Source organism: Heliconius melpomene, chromosome 19 (assembly GCF_056956725.1).
Source record: "Heliconius melpomene rosina isolate 202511_hmr_F chromosome 19, ASM5695672v1, whole genome shotgun sequence".
Taxonomy (NCBI): domain Eukaryota; kingdom Metazoa; phylum Arthropoda; class Insecta; order Lepidoptera; family Nymphalidae; genus Heliconius; species Heliconius melpomene.
Genome location: NC_140407.1, coordinates 10039510 through 10060861, shown reverse-complemented (window position 1 = coordinate 10060861; position 21352 = coordinate 10039510). Strand labels below are relative to the sequence as shown.

Sequence of the window (21352 nt, the reverse complement as noted above, 5' to 3'; positions counted from 1 at the left end):
ATGAACAACATATGAAAGTGCTTAATACAAATAAATATATGTCATATCAGTAGTTTTTTTTATAATTATCTGCCAATCAACGCAAAACCTCACTATCTGCCAAACAACGCAAGAAAACTGTATAAATTACTCCGAATAGTTTTGTTTAAAGGTTAATTATTAGACATCAGCTTCAAAAATGAATATAAAGAAAAAGGCAGCTCACAGATAATACAATACTTATTACTTACGGTTAAATAGTCATTTAAATAAAATATTTAATTTCATCTGTCATCACTCCAAAGTCTTTTTTATGAAGTTATGCCAGTCTTCTTAAAGTTATTCGATTGTATCGATTAATTGCGCTTACAAGAAAATATGTGGATACTGACAACACTATTATTAAATAACATTAATAACAAGCTGGCGAGTACTTGTTGTGGTTTTTGTAGACCATTTGTTACTTATTTGTGAACTTAAATTTTTAAATAGTATTTTCAAAAATATGCGACTCTACTGTGAGGTTACAAGAAAATGATAACCTTCGGCGGCTCAAATACATCCACGGCTCCGGAAGAATCTGGTACGAAAATAATAAATTACTGTCAAATATGAAATTACGTTTTGTTATATTTGAACGTATTATTATTTTTAGGCGACGTAAGAAGCATTTGCGAAAGTATTTGTAGTGATGGATCAAACGCAACAGTGCAACCAGGGTCAAATCAAAGACCCCGAATGGACATCGCATGTGTATTGGACGTGACCCAAACATTGAACCTTGCTCACAGAAAAAGAGCACTGGAAGAAGTTCGTCTAGCTTCTGATCTTGTAAATGCAAACTTACACCACATCCAAGTAAGCTAAAATGCCTTTTTATGAAATATTCATACATATTTTGAATGTTACTCAGCATTTACTTATTGATATTTAAATAAGAAGCGATTAAATATTATTGTTATTCATTAATATACATTTTAATTTGTAAAATATCCTCTCTGTATTCTTGCAGGGACATATTTATATTTATATATTCATCTTATCAGGGCTCAACACAATTTTTTTGTCTTGTTACCGTCGTGTCTAATATTCATGAGATTGTTTTTGTCTATAGTTGGCATGAATCTTTTTTTAAATTTATAAAGTTATATAAAAATATGAGACTATTATGGCACAGCAGTACATTATCTGGCTGTAAATGTGATGATTGTAAGATTAATTCTCTAATGCGGAATACATTATTTTCATTTCCTTGTTCTGGTATCAAGACAAAGTGCTGTCTTGAATTTCACCACTCAACATGTGTTTTCTTGATAATTGTCAATATAATAAAATTGTCATTCCTTTAAACAGTTTGAAAAACTTGACTTTGGTGAAACAAGTGTATTGGACACATTTTACAATGCAGATGTGGCTCTTGTGGATCTCAGTCTACAAGTACAGCAAAGTTCTTTGCTATACCATCTTGGGGTTCGAGAGAGTTTTGATATGAAAGAAAATGTTTTATTATACAATGATGTGGATTCTGATGCAACTTTACGTCTTAAGGTGAATACATTTATATAACTTCCTTTTATCTTTATGCGACAATATTGATGTGTTAATTAAATGAACAACCACTTATCCAAACTACTATACCTGTCTAAATTGTGGGTTCTTACTCCTACTTGTGCTCCGTTTCCATGAAAATGTTAGATGTCATATATGTAAATAATAATTTACATTTGATTATATACCAGTTGGTATTTGCCAAAACTGCAAAAAATACTTATTTAAAAGTTTTAGCTTATTTAAAATTAAACTATGCTTCTATGATTCTCACATAGAAGCAATCAAAACATTTTTCTATCTCATAGCCTTTTAACATGTCTTCATTGTTGTGCAAGTGATTAACTCACAAAGGAGAATTGTAATAGCAAGGCTGAAGATATTATTCAATTCCGTTAGCGGACAACTCTGTAGCTCGGAGTACAGTGCATAAAGGCTATATAGATAATATATGTATATGTACAGCATGTATTTGAAAGGTATTTGTGTAAACCTTAGAATGGTATATTTATAAATTATGGTTATATCAAGAAATAAATTTTTAAAAATAAAAGAGCATTATGCTATTCCATTGTTATATTTCTAAACATTGTGTTGTTAAATAAAAGTAAAGAATGCCAGTCGTGGAACTTGTGGTATGTGCACACAATAATGCGATTGTTAACTCGACAGGTTGTGGATTGATTCCCACCCAGGATATGGAATATTTAATATTTTTGTATCAGAGGCCAGAATGACTGACACTCTGTTCCCCTCTTTCCGCCAAATTTTAGAGGCATTGTGTATTGAATGGCGGATTAAAAACTTTGCCTCAACACTAGAGCAAAGAAATGGAAATATAAATTTAAATAATTATTTAATTTCCTTGAGACGGGATTGAACCCACAACCAGTCGCGTGTACAGTCACACTTTGCGCCCCTGCGCCACTACTGACCTCAGTAGAGTCAGAAGCTAGAGTTACTAAACAAACAACAAAGCACACACTGTCACTTAAGCCTTGAATGATAATATCAATAGTTATTACTCTCAATTTCTCAATTGCTCTATGCTAGATATGTCACATCAACAAAACTGTGTTCACATAGACTGGATTTGAAGTTTAATGTTTTATTAAACCTTATTATAATGGAACAATTATAAATGTTTGTTTTTATTATGCAATTTTTTTCGGCTGGTTTATCTTAATGTACTTAAAACTTAACACTTAAAAGACAACAAATTCAGTACTATGCAAAAGTAAGTCTATAGAGATTTAAGAAAAGTGAGGAATTGTTGTTTTTATTTAAACTTATAGAATTTCCCGAATACCGAAATAAAAGAAAAGAAAAACGTACTAATTACAAGGTAATATTGAAAAAAAAATGTATATCCATGTTATGCGAACAGACCTTCACCTGTTCCTTTGTTTAATCATTGTCACCTTGTTTCGTGTTTGAATTATGTGAAACGAATTATTTCATTTTATTACTGTAGGACGACACATCGACGGGTTTTACCCGCGTAGATCTCGAATTTCATTATATATTTCATAATATTTTTTTAAATAAAACTTATAAAAAATAACTAGCTTTAAGAAATAATATCTTATATTTGTACAGCAGTTTCTGTATTTACTAAATTAATGAGTAATTTAATTATCAATTATATGAAATATTTTTCAATGCACATTGTAATTTTAGTATGAGATAATATTTTTTTAGCTGTTCCCACAGCTATTTTAGTAGCAGCTAACTGCTGGTTCGTCAATAATTCAAATAGCAGTTTATTGCTATGTTGACAGCCTAAAGTATTAAATAATTGAATTATATAAATATGCACATAATATTTTTATTTGTTTTAGTTTTTATTTTTTTTCATGTTTTAGATGACAAAATTGAAAACAAAAACACAATCGGAACAAACTTGTATAAAACATACATATTTAAAAATTGTCATTACAATAAAAATAAATAAATGAACCTAACATTTCTATAATCCATTTGTTTCAGATATCCCTCCCGAACTTCCTGTTCGTATCGTACAAGCTGACAGATGCGGGTACTTGCGTTATAACAAACCCCGCCGCAGCTAAGTTCAAGGGCGAGGAGGCGCCCGACCCGAAACAACATTTGACTTTACGACTCAGAAATATCCTTCAAGATGTCGAAGTTCAAACTAAGTAATTTAATTTTATATTATCTCTATATATAGCAAGATGGACTCCCTTAGTCATCTTACGCCCAGTGTTAATAATGTATCTCTGATGTCCAGTTAACGTCAATCTTGGATTTTTTGACATGTCTATCCAATCACTAACCTGCATGCCGTCCTCCATCTCTGTCTATTTTAATCTATGGTTGCAATTTATGGATTAGGATTGATTATTAACATCGGGCGTTAGTGTTGGGACGTTCCGTTCTTCGCTTTTCGCCCTCTTGCCTCCGAGTAGGGATCTAAATTATAACCCTTATAGACCTCTAATGATTCCTCGACTCTTGTTACGAAAAGTCATCCATTATATGAAAAATCTTGTTTTGTTAATAAATTGTTAAAATGTAACAATGCAGAAATATTTTTGTTTAATAAACAACACAAATATTTAATTTAGATAAATTTGATACGCATTTACTTTATTATTTATTTATTATACATAGTTTTTAATTACATATTAGATATTAAGATACCTTACGAAGTCAATTTTAATATTTATTTTATGCAAATTAATGCATAGAGTGGCTTACGGGTCTGACATTTTCTCAATAAACTTATTACTTTATTGCGTACATAAATATACACCCACGGTGAGATTATGCTGCCATCGTAGTCAATGATACTATTAATTTAACGATCTAAAATATTTTCATGCAACTGTTAAAACATTTAACGAAAAAGTTAAAACATTAAAAAAAAACTTACTTATTTCTTTAATCATTTTAGTTATTGATACTTGCGTTTTAATTCATAAAAAAAGGATAAACTCTTATAAAAGAATTAAAGTAATCGAATATATTATCTAAAAACTATAATAATTATTTTTATTCATTGCACTGTCTTTGGTATCTTAGTTATTCTTATTAGTTTATAAATAACTTATCAATGGCAAATCTGGCACATAGCGGAAATTCCGGTCGTACAGGCAGACAGCCAAAAATGCTAATATAAAATACGTGGGTATAATCAAGAGAAATTATTGAAGAAACTATAAATAATTACTATTGCAGATATTATCATTTCAAATTCAATAAAACCTATATATTATTATTCAATTTTAAACAAATTTAATTATCTGCAATTAATATGTTCGTTCGTTCTCATACTTCGCTAGTTGAAAATTATTAAACAGTCTGTAGTATGTAATATAAGAAGTATTTACTTTGTACCATCAATACGGTACCACAGGAGTATACATATAGAAACGAAACGAAAATGCTATGCTGACAGAGCCATGCAATATGTTATTTATTTTTTTATTACATACACACAAACTTTCTTAGACAAACAACAAAGTAATTCATTTAATAGTTCAGATATTTAGACGGATCTGGCTTCTTCACTATCTGTTTAGTTCGAGTACTCGAACTCAAGTAAAATTATCCTAGGCTAATATCGAAAGCTTAGTGACCTAAAGTTACTGAAAGATCAAATATGTTGAACTAAAATTAGCATAGTTCTGCAATAAAAACAAATACAAAAGATTAATTTTATCATTGGAAATAGTTACTTAACCGCAGTCCCAATGACAAAAATAAAATTATATTGAAAAATTGTAATAAAGCACGTTCACCATTGATATGCTATGAAGAACCTAGTGTAGATATCTATTATATTTTAATATTTAAATGTAAGCTCTATTCTATATGTGAGAGAGTGTTTAACAAGAAACGCGATAGTTATGGGCTCGATACCTACGAGGAAATGATGTTATTTAAATTATATTTATTTTACTGTTCTGTAAAGCAAACATATGCAATTAGGCCACAATTTCATTACACCATATTCTCTCCTTTTGTACTACACGAAAATAAGAGTTAAGCTAAAAATAATAACAGACTGTTGCAGTCTTTTCGATTACACCTAATTGCTAAATATAGAGTGATAGCTAAACTCGATAGTTATGGATTCGATACCCACTGAGGGTTATATAATATTTAATATTTTTATTTCCTCGCTACGGTAACGAGGCAAAGTGCGGCGTTGATTTCCACCACTCAACACGCAATTTATCGTGAATTCGGCAGAAAGTGTGAAACGGAAATGTCTTAATTGGAATGAAGTCTCTTAACATTAGGTTCTCAAGTTCCCTCTGCCTATCCTGCTATATGCGAGATACAGCGCGAAATAAAGGAAAGATAAAAAAGTTAAACATTTAATGTATTTGAATAAATCGGCAAAATAAAAAAATAACTTAAACTATGAAAACATTGCAGAGCTCACATACAAGAAAAGTTCCTATCGGACCTGCGTAAGGCTCGCGAGACCTACACCGGGACGGAGCTAGCGAACGTACTGCACGCTATGAGACGACGCTTAGACGATCCAGCTGTCCTATCCGGAGATACCATATTGAATCTTTTGATATCCTACAGAGAAATACAGGACTATGACGCCATTGTACAGATTGTGGACGACCTCAAAACTATTATGAACAGAAAAAACTATGTCAACATGCCTATTATAAGGTTTATGTACGCGTTTGCTATGAATAGGTAAGTCTTGTAATATTGTAGTTGTTTTATTTATATGACATTTTATGTTAGTAGGTCGTATACTTTGAAACTACTGTTTGTTTAAAACTTGTATGGTAAGTAACGTCATATTCATTTGTCAACATATCGTGTCATATGGTATTAAAGTAAAGCTAAAAAATAGTTAAAAGTCCACATGGTATTCTTATTAGCTTAGCGTTTAAATTCGGTATTGAATTTATTCTAATGAAATTCTCAATTTAAAAAAAATGTGTGATGAATTATTCCAATTATTATTATCCCCTACAATGACATAATTTGTGGTTGATAGCTGTGTAACGTTGTAATTACTGAACTATTCAAAATAGTTTAATCAAATTTAACGAGAATGATTATTATTATTTTCAGGAGAAACAAGGAGGGCGATAGAGAAAATGCTTTAAAAGTTTGCGTGAAGGCGTTAGAAAAAAAAGAAAATAGATTTCCCGACATGTTATGCCTTTGCGGTCGTATATACAAAGACAAATTTGTAGAATCTCAACACACAGACGTAGAAAGTTTGACTAATGCTATACATTGGTAAGTAATAAGTAGGTTTACATTGTTTTTAACCAAGACTTATAAAAATTGTACATTTATTTTTATGCTACTTTTTGTGTCTACATAAAGTAAGACAGGAAAAAATATTTTATACAACCAGTACTGTAATGACAATATTCGAAGAACTTTATATAAATTAAAATAATATAAACTAACTTAACGATATTAAGTTTGTGAAGAGTATTAGTATTGTGTATAGGTATTTTTTCAAGATGATTAATGTATTTAAAATTATATTACAGGTACAGACAGGGTTTCGAAGTGCAGCCAAATGAATATGCGGGAATTAATTTGGCAACTTTACTAGTTATAGCCGGAAATGAATTTAAAAACTCTCAAGAATTACAACATATAGGTATTGATATTATCTATAAGTATATTTATAAAACTTCCGTTACTGAGTGACTGACGGCATTGACCCAATACCGTTTACCAGTACCATTTTTGACCCAATTTTTGAGACATTGCGAGTTTAGTGGTGGCCCTTAACGACGCGCTATTTTATAACAGAGCGAGAATATGAAAATATTTGAAATATAATCATTGCCATGTGGGGATCGAACTCACAGCCATCGCGTTACAGTTGTATGCTCACAACGCCTCAAATCTTCATATTGTTAGGGTTGTTTAGGATTTATTTTCATCTTTAATTTCTTTTAGGTATGGTACTCAATCACTTAATAGGTAAAAAAGGCAGTTTATCCTCATTAAAAGACTACTGGGATGTAGCGACATTCTTTGAAATCTCAGTTCTGGCCCAAGATTATGTGAAGGCAATACAAGCAGCGGAATGTATGTTTAAATTAAAACCGCCTAACTGGTATTTGAAATCGACTATAGGAAATATAGAGCTTATTGATAGGTAAGTACACTACATTACAGTACTCATATAAATAAAACCAGGGTAGGTAGAAGTGTTATCAACAATCCGTCCTTCACGTTTCGTGTATTTTTTAGATATTGCGTGTTCTATTACGTAACTTAACGTCGTGTTTTGTCTTTTTATCAGAGAGAGGAAGTCAAAATCATAATAATTTATTACCCGCATTTGCAATTGAAACGACAACTGTCACGTTTACAGTCAGATACAGTGCCAGTGAGCCACAACCGCTTCTCAATAATGTTAATATAAAAAATAACTTTAGAGAAATGTTCGGTAATAAGTTAATATAAAAAAATACTTAAAGAAATATTATAAGTTCGTATAAAATCATGTGTAGTATAATTAGTAAACCATATACCTATATATATTTAGGGCGTTTAAATGTACAAGTAAAATATTTTTAATCCGAAATATATATTGTTGAGATTACATTGTTTTTTAGGTTTAGGAAAAGTGAAGAAACATCACCAGAACAACAAGTGTTTTCGTTTTGGATGGAGTTCTTTGTTGAGGCAACTAAAAGCAGCTGTGAAAATATTATCCGCTTTCCTGTAAGTAATAATTCTACCCTTTATAGAGATTTCAGATTAATAATTAAAATATAACAGATTATAATTAATTATCTTTTCATCTCTTCATTAAAAATATATTTTTAAGGTGGTAATTCTAGAAACAACAAAAGTGTACATGCCCTCGTATTTAAACGTTAATATGGGAGCGGAACAGAAGTCTATAGAGATATTTAATTTATGCCTGGACTCGATGCGCGGCGACTGCAGGCAGGTGCATCGGTGGCTGTTCACATCTGATATGATCAGGACTTACAGGTTGTGTTTTATGTTATTTCTTGCCTTTATGTCAATTCCTATTTATAGTTAAGCTAAGAAATTAATCTTGTATAAAGTAATCTTTTTTCCACTTTTTCCCAGAAATTAAATTATATTCAAAGTTAATGTTATGCTAAAAATACGCTTAAATTAAGTATTCATAACACTTAATTTTTGCATTATTAAAGTTCTTTTAAGATAAATTCTTTATAAACCACAATCACAATTATTGTATAATAATTATTGCCTGATATTTAATAATATTATTATCCTTAAGCTTGTGCTATTATTGTCAATATTATATTGCATTATTTAATTTATTTTTTTTTCTTCTATTTTTAGTCTCTACAAGCGTGATGAACGGTGTCTGTTTCTATATGTCAGTGAGAATTCCGATGATTTTCAAATATTTCTTCCATCTCAAGCTTTCCGACAACATCTATATGATCTTTTGGGAGAACTCACTGCAGACCACGAGAAAGTTGCTGACTTAGACACTAGTGTTATGCAAGATCAGTTGAAAGTTGGTATAACCTTCTTTTTTAAGTTTTATATCTATACTAGTGGGCCCGGACGCGGCTACGCCCGCGAAAATATAAGCCTAAATAATTAAAATAAGTTAAAAAATAATAATAAGTGGAGATTTATTATTAGAAAAAATATCAGAGAAACCGAAATGAACAAACAAAAGAAGTAAAAGTAACTAAAGGAAATTCTTAATATTAGGAAAAGTACTTAAGTACTTAATATTAGTAAAGTTTGGCGTGCGCGCGTACTAAACATTTTTCTATATAAAATAATTATTAATTTTTGCGAACAATATTAAATAAAATCCCAAATGATTAAAATTACGATATTTTAAGTGTATAACATCGGTATAGATAACCGAACTGAGATATATTAATTATAAGCAGCAAATAATTACATAAAAAATAATAGTTATTCGAAAATATATTAAAAATTACAAAATCATCAAAGTCATCTGCCCATTCGCGTTGGTGATACTATACCACTCCTAGGCTAGGTCAATCCGAATCAATGACATCTTAATAATTTATTAGAATGTTATACAGTAAACTATAATTTCCATCAAGATGAAATGCTAAAAGTGACTATTATATTTATTTTCATAAGGATGAATATAAATTATAGAAATCATCTAATTTTTGTTAATGTATACAAATCTATATCGGCGCGCGCCATGTATGCATTAAGCAAACTCGCTTTGTGTGACGTTTTCTTAAAACAACAAACTTTGCAAGCCGTTGCTTAGCAACGCGTAGCGACGATTGTTATTAACATGGCGGAATAAATTGCATGTCAAATTAATTATTTTAATGTATTGGTATATATCGAAAATATTACAAATATGAGGAAAAAAAAGTATCCTATGTTCATCCCGAGACCCTCAAGTATCTCTATATGAGTATTTTATCGCAATTAAATTAGCGGTTTGGCCCTGATTTCGTAAAAGACAGAGAGAGTTACTTTCGAATTTATAATATAGGTATGGATTTATCGTGACTACAGGATTTTTCTCAAAATGGTATTAATTCTGTGTCTCTTGAAAGATAGTGTAAATTTACTTCTATGACTTCATTAATTACTTATAAATTATTTAAGACTGTCTTTCCCCTGCTTTACTTCTTTCTTGTATATCAATCTGTTTCAATAGTAAGTCTTCGTAATAATTTCATATAAAACTTAATTTCTGTACAATCATATTCCAGTTTGAATACGAATTAGACGATTGCAACAAAAGGGTGGTCCTCGGTAAAGGTACATATGGCGTTGTGTACGCGGCTCGGGACCTCAACACGCAAGTGCGTATCGCGGTCAAAGAGATACCCGAGAAGAATCTCGGTGATGTTCAACCTTTGCATGAAGAAATATTGTTGCACTCACAACTGAGGCATAGGAATATTGTTCAGGTAACTATTGTCCAATTAAATAATTTAAATTGTCCAATTAAAATATGCACAATTGGTCAATTAATGATTTCAAATGCATTATCATAAAAAATGTGGAAGTCGTGGCGCAGGAGCATAACCTTTTTTCACAATAAAAATTTGAACAATTGTTTTTAAGATTTTTTTAAATAGTAAATTTAAATAATGTTACATATTTATTCTGAAAATATAACATTTTAATTGCCGCATACTTAAATATCATAATTAGACAGAAGAGATATTATTTATGCAAAAATTAATAGCAATGATGAAAAATATACACATTTATCTTAACAAAACTTTATAACATATTTAAAAAAATCTTCCTACCTATTTATTAGTATGCAAAAGAATTTAAGAAAGTTATGTTTATTTTTGTTTCATATAATGTAAATATGCATAACAGTAATCATAAAACATTAAGAAAATTACTATTACTACTATATTTTCAGTACCTTGGCTCTATATCAGAGGATAATTACTTCAAAATATTTATGGAACAAGTTCCTGGAGGATCCCTCTCGGCATTGCTAAGATCAAAATGGGGTCCATTGAAGGAAAATGAAGCAACAATAGCATATTATACCAAGCAGATTTTAGAAGGCATGTTTTTTAATATGGAATTTATAATGTTAATGGTTCTCTTTGTAATCATTACTCGAAATAATTATGACTAAGTCGTGGCGCACTAGGGCAGTGTCTAAATTTAAACGCGATAGTTTTAGGTTTGATTTCGACTTGGAAGATTGATTATATTTAATTTATTACATTTCTCCACTCAAATAGACGAAGTGCGGCATTTAATTCTTAACGCGCAATGTGTTGTAAATTCTGCAGCAAGTAGAAAATTAAGTGTCTAAACATTAAGTTCTTTCTGCCTACTAAATGCGGGAAAAAAAGGTGAAGCTGCGTTTTTGGAAAAGTGAAATTTTACAATTTTATTATGAATTAATAAATAATACATAGGTAAGGCATTATAATGGTATACTTTAAATGCAAATTTTTTCAGGTCTTAAATATCTGCACGATCAAAAAATAGTTCACCGCGATATAAAAGGGGACAATGTACTAGTGAACACTTATAGTGGAGTGGTTAAGATATCGGACTTTGGTACTTCTAAGCGACTCGCTGGTCTGTGTCCGTCTACTGAGACCTTCGCCGGCACCCTACAGTATATGGCACCAGAGGTCATCGACAAAGGTCAAAGGGGATATGGGGCTCCTGTAAGTATTTATAAATTTTTTCGGCTTCTCTCTTTATTCTGCACATGGCAGTTTACAAAGGAAATCTAGTGTCAAGGTATTCCGTTTTCCTCGTTCCAGCTGAATTAGATACATAGTGTGGATTAATTGAAACATTTTATAGAATTTTAACACAGTAGTTGTTATACAATAAGGGTATTTCTCACTAGTAACTACATAAATTACCCTAAAGAGGGGCAGCTATAAACTACTGAAGCAAACGCGCTTTGTTGTTTGAACCAAAATAATTCGTCCCCCTGAGTGAGAATAAAATCCACGACCATCGCGTTTACAATCGGACGCTGTGCCGTTTCGTCACGAAAACTTTAAAAATATTAATTCTAGCTATTTTAATTAAATATATCGATTTGTTTGTGTCTGAATGCCAAATTACATAAGACTATATTATTATAAGACTATTTTTACATTTGGCATTTACTTGGCTATAATTTAAATAATATAATTGTGATATTATATTATGATGTTATAATTACGCGTATCGGTCAATACATGCTCTTTTAATATGATTTTTATTTTGTTTTCTTATCATCAGTATTAATTATTATATTGACATATCAATCCTAAGAAAATATTATAATTTATCTTCACATTTATAGTTTCACGCTGTGTCTCGCACATAGCAGCATGCGCAGAGGAAACTCAATGTTATAACATTCCTTTCCCCACGTTTCGTCGAATTTTTGAAGCTACGCATATTGTCTGGCGGAACTCAACGCTGCACTTTGCTGTGATACCAGAGCTAAGAAATGAAAATATTAATAAATAACAATTCATTCCCCCGAGTGGGAATCGAATCCACATCCGTCGCGGTTACAATCACACCCTTGCGCAACGACGGTCTCTAATCTTCACACATTTTTTTTGAAATAGATACTTATATCTAATCAATACTTACTTTCCTTTGCTTGATATTTTGACATACATTTATACGAGGTGTGTTCAAAAAGTAAGGTGACTTTGTATTTTTAAGAAAAAATATTTATTTATTTATCAATATTTATGTTGTCCCCTTCAAAGTAATCCCCCTCAGATACAATACACTTATGCCAACGGTTTTTCCAATCGTCAAAGCACTTTCTCATAAGCACTTTTCGGTATAGCCTTGAGCTCTTCCAGCGATGCAGTCTTTATCTCTTCAATCGTTGCAAATCTCCGTCCTTTCATAGGTTTCGATATCATAACCATATACCCATGATTCGTCACCAGTTATGACCCTTTTGAGTAAATCTGGGTCGTCGTTGACGTCATTCAACAGTTCTTGAGCGATGCTCATGCGACGGTTCTTTTGGTCAAAATTTAGCAATTTCGGAACAAACTTCGCTGACACACGTCTCATGCCCAAAACGTTAGAAAAAATTTCATGGCACGAGCCAAGCGATATACCAACATCCTCAGCAACTTCTCTGATAGTGATTCGACGATTTTCCAGAACAATTTTCTTCACTGCTTGAACGTTTTCATCAGTTGTTGACGTGCTTGGGCGTCCGGAGCGAGGCTCGTCATTGGCATCTTCCCGGCCATCTTGGAAGAGTTTGTACCACTTGTAAACATTTTTTTTACTCAGAACAGTTTCACCGTATGCCACTGTCAACATTTTAAGTGTTTCGGAGCACTTTATTTTATTTTTTACACAAAATTTGATGCAAATCCTTTGATCCATATTTTTCGATAGCAAGAAATCGCCGAGCACGCAAAACACTTATAACCTTTACGCCTCTCCCAACCAAACAAAAAATGCTATACACTTGAAACTTGGTACAGGTGTTCGGGAAGAGTGTACCAACATAACAAAATAAAAAAATCGATAATCGAAAGTACGTTGCCCGCCAAATTTGAAAAGTCACCTTACTTTTTGAACACACCTCGTATATAGTTAACCTATAAATATATACCTATAGTAAACTTATAAAGATATACCTATAGTAGTTAAATTTATACTTAACATTATTAATTAAGTAGCAATATTTAAATGCTTATTTATATTTTCCTAGGCTGATATATGGTCGTTAGGATGCACGGTGGTGGAAATGGCGACTGGTAACCCGCCCTTTATGGAGTTAGGGTCACCACAAGCTGCTTTATTTAAGGTAGGTATTTAGCCATTAGATTTAGATTTAAATTATTAATATTATATAGCCATTAGAAATTGCATTTTTAGTATTTTTAGTGAAGTTTGTAGCAGTAGTAGTTGAATTATAGTGCATTGTAAAGTAGTTTTTGTGTATTTCTTTATAGTACGATTTATTAACTCTTAAATTAAAGAAATATAATTATCATTTTGACTAATAAAAATACCTATTAAAAATAATATACTTAAAAATGTACTATGTTTAATTAGTTCTAGAATATAAATTAGATATAAAAAATATTTTATAGCAAAAAAAATAGTAATATATTCTATATTTACAGGTTGGATATTACAAAATGCATCCCGAGATACCTAGTGAATTGTCGCTTAAGGCTAAGAACTTTATTTTGCGTTGCTTCATCCCTGATCCGGAGAAGAGAGCCACAGCTGCTGAATTACTAGAAGATCTATTTTTATGCGAGTATGTAATATAAACACATAATTTTTATTTTAAAAAATCACCTTATTTAAATATAATTCTTCCATTTGGGAATCAAATCGAAGACAAACGCCATCCTACATGCCATGATAGAGTAGAATGTAAATAATTACAACAACTTGATAATTTTAAATTATTTTAATTATGCGATTGTTACTGTTAGTCACGCCCGCACATAGCAGGGTAGGCAAAGGGAATCTTGACTTAAGAAATTCTGTTCCTCATGCACCACTCAATTTTCGAGAGTGGCGAGATCCACCGTCGCATAAGGAATTGGAAATTATTCATTTTCCCGAGTGGGAAATTTGAATCCATAATGGTCGCGTTTACCTCCGACGCTTTGCTTGTTAAAACTTCTAAAATTTCTTTTCATCCTTATCTATTTAAAGGAAAAAGAAATCCAGTTCGCGTCTCGGCAGCAGCGTGGACTACAGTCGAAGTATATCAGTTCCCGCCGACAAGGTGCGTCCCTCTGTCGCACAAAAGAAAATATCTGAGCCGTGTCTGCCTGGAAACCTGCCTAGCTCACCGGAAATCGAGTAAGTTGTTATTCTATTGTTATTACTATGTCTAGCCATTTTTATTTCTTTTTTTGTATTCTGAAATATCTCTTCTGTATACTTTATATTATGTAGTATGTTTGACTTTTAAATATTATTTTTGGATTTACTTATGGGTTAAATTTAAATTATTAAAGTTTCTTATTTTGACAGTTTATTTGATATTGTTTTTATTTAATTATAAAATATTTTTTAAGTGTTCTAATTTTATTTATAAACAGTAATATTCGATTTATATTTCATTAAGAATTTTAGTTAAATTTTTAAGTGTATTTAATTTATATAATATTACACAAAAGATATATTTTTGAATACACTTTGATGAATTCTTTTGACCTTCCATTAGAGAGGCATGAATTTTATATACAAGATCATATCTAATTTAGAAATAATCACCTATTTATTTGCATGATATAGTTTGTGATACATACGCTATTAGATTGTATGCATATTGTGTATGATGTCATCCATACATACATGGTTGAAGGGATCTTAGTATGTGGTGACGTACTAACTACAAAAAAATATACATAATATTTTATAAACAATATTATTTTTAATACAATCAATTATTATATATTTATAGTTATTAGTTCGGAACCACTTATAAATCACATTATCATAGTAAACATATGCATAAATACATACCTAAATATTAGTACATATTAGAACTACATACTCCTTATTTTATGACCATCTACAAATAAATATGTGATTGTTTAATTTTATTACAATTTAAAACTATTGAAAATTTTAATTATTTTCGTTTTTATTCTTCTGTAACATATTTACATAATGAGAAAGTCCATTTTCAATTCCAGTTAATTTAATAATTTACAAAAGTAATAAATAAATATTAACATATAACTATTCACCAAGGTAACGTTTTTTTGCGATTGTTTTTTAATTATTTTGACATGATATTGCTAAAATATAAGAATATTCATTAAAATAACACTACTCGATCAGCTAATAGATAATTTCATTGTAATTATTCACTAGATTCATTTTACAACTTTTACATTATAACTTTAATCGCTATTACATTATAATTATTTTTTTCGTAAGATTTGTTGAATAGCAATAAAATATGTATTAATTAATTATTTATAATGATAACAGTACAATGGTTCAAGTTCATTAAAATTACATACATGCATATTAATGTTTCAATGATCTCTACGTCCATATTTTTGTTTTATCTTTTTCGTTTATTTTACTTATCAAAAATATTGTAGGTTTTGCTATTTAAGTAACTACATAGTTCTAGCATGGTAGTTTACGAGAACTTCCTAGTATAAATATTTATTATACTATATTATTCCTAGTATAATAGTTTTGGGGCTAAGGTACGCCGTTCTTCACTTTCCGCCCAATTCTCGAGACCAGTAGTGGTTTAAAAAAATACATTACTTTTTATTTCACGATTCATCTCGCAAATCAGGGTAAGCAGGGTGAACCTAGTGTCAAGACTACTATACTAGTGTTTGAATGGCGTAGCCTACGACCGCGTTTTGACTTACCGGAGCGGGAAAATTAAACTAATTTATGTTTCCCAACATATAGGGTGTGAGTGTGGAGTGAGTGGCGTAACTCAGCTCCGCGCTTTGTCTTGTTACGAGAGCGTGAGCGAGAAATGGCATAAGAACCCACAATCGTTACGCCTATATTCAGATTCTTTACCTCTGCGCTATGACGGCATCGTGAACAAAGTATTTTTTTAAAATATGATAAAGCTAAATATGTTAAAGTTTTCTGACTATGGTGTTTCGAGCTCACCAGTTAAGTAGAAATAATTTCGTCTACATCACGTCGAATTGAAAAAAACGAAAGATATTGAACGGTAAAAAAGATAATACTGTATAATAATATGTGATAATCATTATATAATGATCATTTTAATATGTGATAGCCATTTTTACACTATCATTTCATTTGAAATATCTTTTTATTCGGTAACAAAACTAACAACTTAAACTGTATGGTGTGTGCCTCTGCCCTAAGCGTATATTTGTTTCCGCACAAGGGTTAAAACGGTGCGGTCTAACCCAACAATCACTAGGACGGCGTCGTCGATGCTCTCACCGATACTGATATACCCGCCGGATTTGTCGAATAGCAGGTAATTTGTAAGAAAAGTATTATTTAAAAAACACCAGGTTCACGTTTGTTCCCTCATAGGAGGGAAGGCAAAAGGAATCCATCATTACCCACTTCACAAATTTTACCGCCCAGTGTTTCGAGACATTGCATGTTGAGTGGTAGAACTCGTCGCTGACCTTTGTCTACAAGAACGATAAAATAACATTTTTGATAATCATTTCCCCGAATATAAATCGAACCCACAAACATCGTGTTTACAGACAGACGTTTTCCGCTGCACCACAGCGACCTCAGTTGTATTGGTTATAGAATTCTATTCGATTTTATCCATGTGCCACTTACTTTGTAATTATTTTATACAATTTGAAAAAATAGTAAAATATTATATATATTTCTAAGGTTTTCTTTGTCAAACTGTAATATTAGAATGGAAGAATCGATCAATTTCTTTATCTATTATGTTAATGATTTCCTGCTTGTACTAACTAAATAACTACCAAGAAAATGCATAAGTACTAAAAAGCTAATATTGATTTATTAAATAATGTATTTGAGAAAATACATTTTTTGTATAATTTATGTTTTATGTTGAAATAAATTATTTTTCATGGATATATCGTCTATAATATATTACCTAATCATATGAGGTTATGAGTAGACTCGCCACAGACCCATGGACTATATTTACATGCAACTTATAAGCATATCTATGAAAAATTGTTTAATATAATTGTCTTAAAGTTATTTTAAAAAAAACCATGAACCTGTATGTTATATGTTGTTTAAATCATCTGAAAATGTATCTAAACATCACAAATCACTTCAGTTCACTCATATATATTTATTATACAACACGCTGTATATCACTAAGCTTATTCACTGTTTCAAATTAACATCCTTTAATTTTTTTTTTAAATAATGTATAAATAATTAAATAAATGTTCTATATCAATAAACATTTATTTTGCAAAATAATCAAATATTAAATATTAATGCTTTGATGTTATTTATGAACTAAAAATTACTAAATAGAATATATGAATTTCTATCTTTATTATATATGTATATAGTAGCATGTTATTATACATAAATTATATAAATATAACATGTCTTTTATTATTCTTTAATTACCAGCACCATGCCGAACACACCGTCTACTGACGAAATGGATAGCAATGACACAATTTTAAATAGGCGAAGCTCTTCTGGAGGCTTATTATCGCCAGAGGTAGGTAGTATTTATTGTATGATTTTAATTAAAACCAACCCTACCCTGATACATGTGGCATAAAGCGTAAAAATTAAAACAGTAAAATGATCGTTATCGTCTTTTTTTATACCTATAATATTAAATTTTAAAATAAATAATGTAAACATATTTAATTTTATCTTTTAAATGTTTTGTTTTTAGGTATACACATTTTTTTATTATTTATGTAACAATTAAATATATATTTTTATTTAAATAAAGGTGGATATGACAAACGTGCCTCGATCTTCAATTGACATAGAACAAGATGGATTCTACCTTCTCAAGAAAGACTCGCAACGCCGTCTCACTCTCTCCCGTGTGTTGGAGCAGGACAGCGAGAAAATTTGCTCCAAATGGATGCTCAGTATACAACAGGACTTTGGAAATACTGTATTAACATTGGTAAGTTAGTAAAATGATGTGGTTTATATTATTAATTAATTTTTATTTGCAAATTTTATAAAAAAGTAATAAAATTAATCTAATTAATATGTCTTTTAAAAATCAAATTATATGCTTCAACTAGTGTTCATACTGAATTAATTATTTAGTATTTAATAGTATAGTAATATTATTATTGCCACATTAATTGAACAGCGTTAGTGATTTATACTGTTGTGGAATGTTTAGCTTTGTTTATTTAATAATCATACTTGTAGTAAAAGTAATCTTTCTGTTTTTAATTTCATTATTTATACTGAAACATCCTAAATTGACTTAAACCTTTTTTCAATTAAAGTTCATTAATTTTTATATATGCAAATTTTGCTTGGAACTATGCTCACTTTGACTCGAACCTAAATAGAAATTAGGCTAGGAACGTAAATAGAAGAATGTTCAAGATGCACAGTCAATTTTAACTAGAAATATTTCACAAATTAGTTAATTAATTATTATATTTCATTTAATATTTTCAGAATCACTTGGAAACTCTTCGCTGTGCTCTCAAAGACTACATAATGGACCAAAACAGAAATGTTATCGAGCGCGCAATAACAACGTTAAAGGAAGAATTGGATTTTGACGCAAATGCAATTAATGAACTGCATTCCGCCATTTACATGTTTCAAGAAGCCGTGAATGTAGTGTTGAGGATGCACAGCATAAAACCACATTGGATGTTTGCCCTTGACAACCTTGTACGGAATGCTGTTCAAGCCGCTATTACTGTTTTATCGCCTGGTTAGTATTTTCTATCTGCAAGTTATACAAAGTCGCCTTTGCGAAACGGCACAGCGTCTGAGTGTTAACGCATCGTTTATGTTGTTGTTGTAAAAAGACAAAGTGTAGCGTTGATGTTTTTGAGATAGATAACACCAGGTTCAATTTGCCTACCTTACTGTATACTGTCTTGGGAAACGTTCGAGGACGGTTGGTCGGTTTCCAAAAGGCGCAGGTTCGATTAGCGCTACATTAAAGTTTGTATACGTTTCTTTAAGTTTTTAGTATTTTTTTCAATGAAAGAATGTTTTTCAACAGAACTAGGAGCCAACCTGGCAGGGCAGGAGGGCGAGCGGCGCGCGCCCGATGCGTCCCCGTCCGCATTGTCCACCGCCACCTCCACGCGCGATCCACTCGCCCTCGCGGTGCACCAGATGCGCCAGGAGAACGATAAGTATGTAAACGTCTGCATAACTAGTTGCGATATTATATATAAAGTGTATCACAGTATCGAAAATAAGTTAAACCTACTACCATAATTAATAGCTAAAACAATGTTCATTTTATTACTACACTAAATATAAAAAATAAAAATTAACATTAAATATTTAATAAAAATACTATTTAGGTTATTGAATGTAACAGATTTATTTATGGTATAAAAGGTAATAAAGACAAATATATATTACATTTATTTAATTTTATTAACATTTATTTAAAATGTTTTTGCTAAATTTCAGATTACAGCAAGATTTATTAGAAAGCTATCAACAGTACCAAGCGTTGCTTCGACTTATGCTTGAAGAGCAAAAGTCACAAACTCAAATAATAAGAGAAATAGTAGACAGTAAAATAAAGTGAGTATTATTTTTATCAATTAAATATAAATAAATTAGGGTCCTAAGGCCCTAAGCCTAAGGGCCTTAGCCTACGTGACTGCACAACACGTGACAGTAAATCCTACTATTATTAATCTATTCTCACTTTTCATAATTTTTCAGAAATCAAACTTCAACCACAGATGAAACAGACTACGATGAAGAACAATTGCAAGCGTTCAAAGAATGGATGTCGTCTAGAAATGTACCTGAATGTGCCGCCTATGTTCTCGTGGAACAGAAATACACACTGAATGATGTATTACAACACGCACAGAGAGAGGATATTGCCAGGCTAAACTTAAAGTATGTATTTTTTTAATGTATTACAGCTTTACGCTAATTATGAGCATTAGTCGATTATACTAGTGTTGAGTAGGGGAACCCTTGGGAGGCTTCTTGTCAGAGCATAAAAACAAAAACAATTTATTTTTTCAAGTCGAAATCAACTCCATAAATACACAGGCATACAAATAAAAAATAGAAATATTAAATTAAAAACATCTTTGTTATATTACAGAGGTGGTGTAGAACTAAGACTATGGCGCGCAATAACGGAACAACGTATCACGTCGAATCACCTGCGTCGCACCAGCAGCACGGAAACAGATATAGACAATAACTCCATAGTGGTAGTGGAATGTTCCAGATGTAAAACTTCTAGAACAATCTCCTCTTGTTCGAATAACCCCACAGTAGTTATAAAGGAGAACGGCGAAGAGTTTTGCACGGAAAATGGCGTTGTCAATCTTTGACTATTACGTGGGTGGTGCACTCTGCAGTAGTTTTGTTAAGCGGTTATTATGTTAGATATATTAAAAACTATGTTTCATTATGATTTTTTTTTGTTAATTTACTATGTAATGATGTTTTTTTTTCTTATTCGTTTAACAATAATGAGATAATCATGTGTTAATTAAAAGTTGTTAGACTTTAGTGTCTAGGACAGAAAATGTATTCTACAGTCACAATAACCAATTAAATTTTAATAACACATCTACTTTTTTAGGTTTGTTTCCAAGAAAGTAAATAAATCGTGGATCTCAATCAAAGCTAGTGTTAATAATTATCGATTTTTAACACATATAATTAACACAATTTACATAGTGCCTGAACA

General features: G+C 30.9%; 1 protein-coding gene across 2 annotated transcripts; it reads left to right on the top strand.

The window, feature by feature from the left end:
• Positions 1 to 366: 366 nt before the first annotated feature.
• On the top strand, positions 367 to 21118 carry Ask1 (apoptotic signal-regulating kinase 1). 2 transcript variants are annotated; one of them, XM_085203589.1, is made up of 25 exons: positions 368 to 562; positions 635 to 837; positions 1333 to 1527; positions 3517 to 3686; positions 5935 to 6213; positions 6601 to 6771; positions 7035 to 7147; positions 7453 to 7654; positions 8118 to 8226; positions 8333 to 8502; positions 8845 to 9025; positions 10233 to 10433; positions 10904 to 11054; positions 11461 to 11675; positions 13706 to 13801; positions 14124 to 14263; positions 14671 to 14820; positions 16868 to 16963; positions 18079 to 18172; positions 18416 to 18598; positions 19114 to 19378; positions 19676 to 19811; positions 20098 to 20214; positions 20359 to 20541; positions 20756 to 21118. In XM_085203589.1, the coding sequence occupies exons 1-25, from the start codon at positions 514 to 516 to the stop codon at positions 20988 to 20990; spliced, it is 4104 nt and encodes a 1367-aa protein (XP_085059715.1). In that variant the 5' UTR covers positions 368 to 513; the 3' UTR covers positions 20991 to 21118. The 2 variants fall into 2 exon arrangements, with proteins under 2 accessions (XP_085059716.1, XP_085059715.1); XM_085203590.1 differs by lacking the exon at positions 16868 to 16963 and having other exon boundaries at positions 367 to 562.
• The last annotated feature ends 234 nt before the right edge of the window (positions 21119 to 21352 follow it).

Coding starts and splice junctions, on each gene's coding strand:
- Ask1 (XM_085203589.1), top strand. CDS start 514: ATGATAACCTTCGGCGGCTCAAATACATCCACGGCTCCGGAAGAATCT. Junction 3,687..5,934: donor GATGTCGAAGTTCAAACTAA/GTAATTTAATTT, acceptor AAAACATTGCAG/AGCTCACATACAAGAAAAGT. Junction 6,214..6,600: donor TACGCGTTTGCTATGAATAG/GTAAGTCTTGTA, acceptor TATTATTTTCAG/GAGAAACAAGGAGGGCGATA.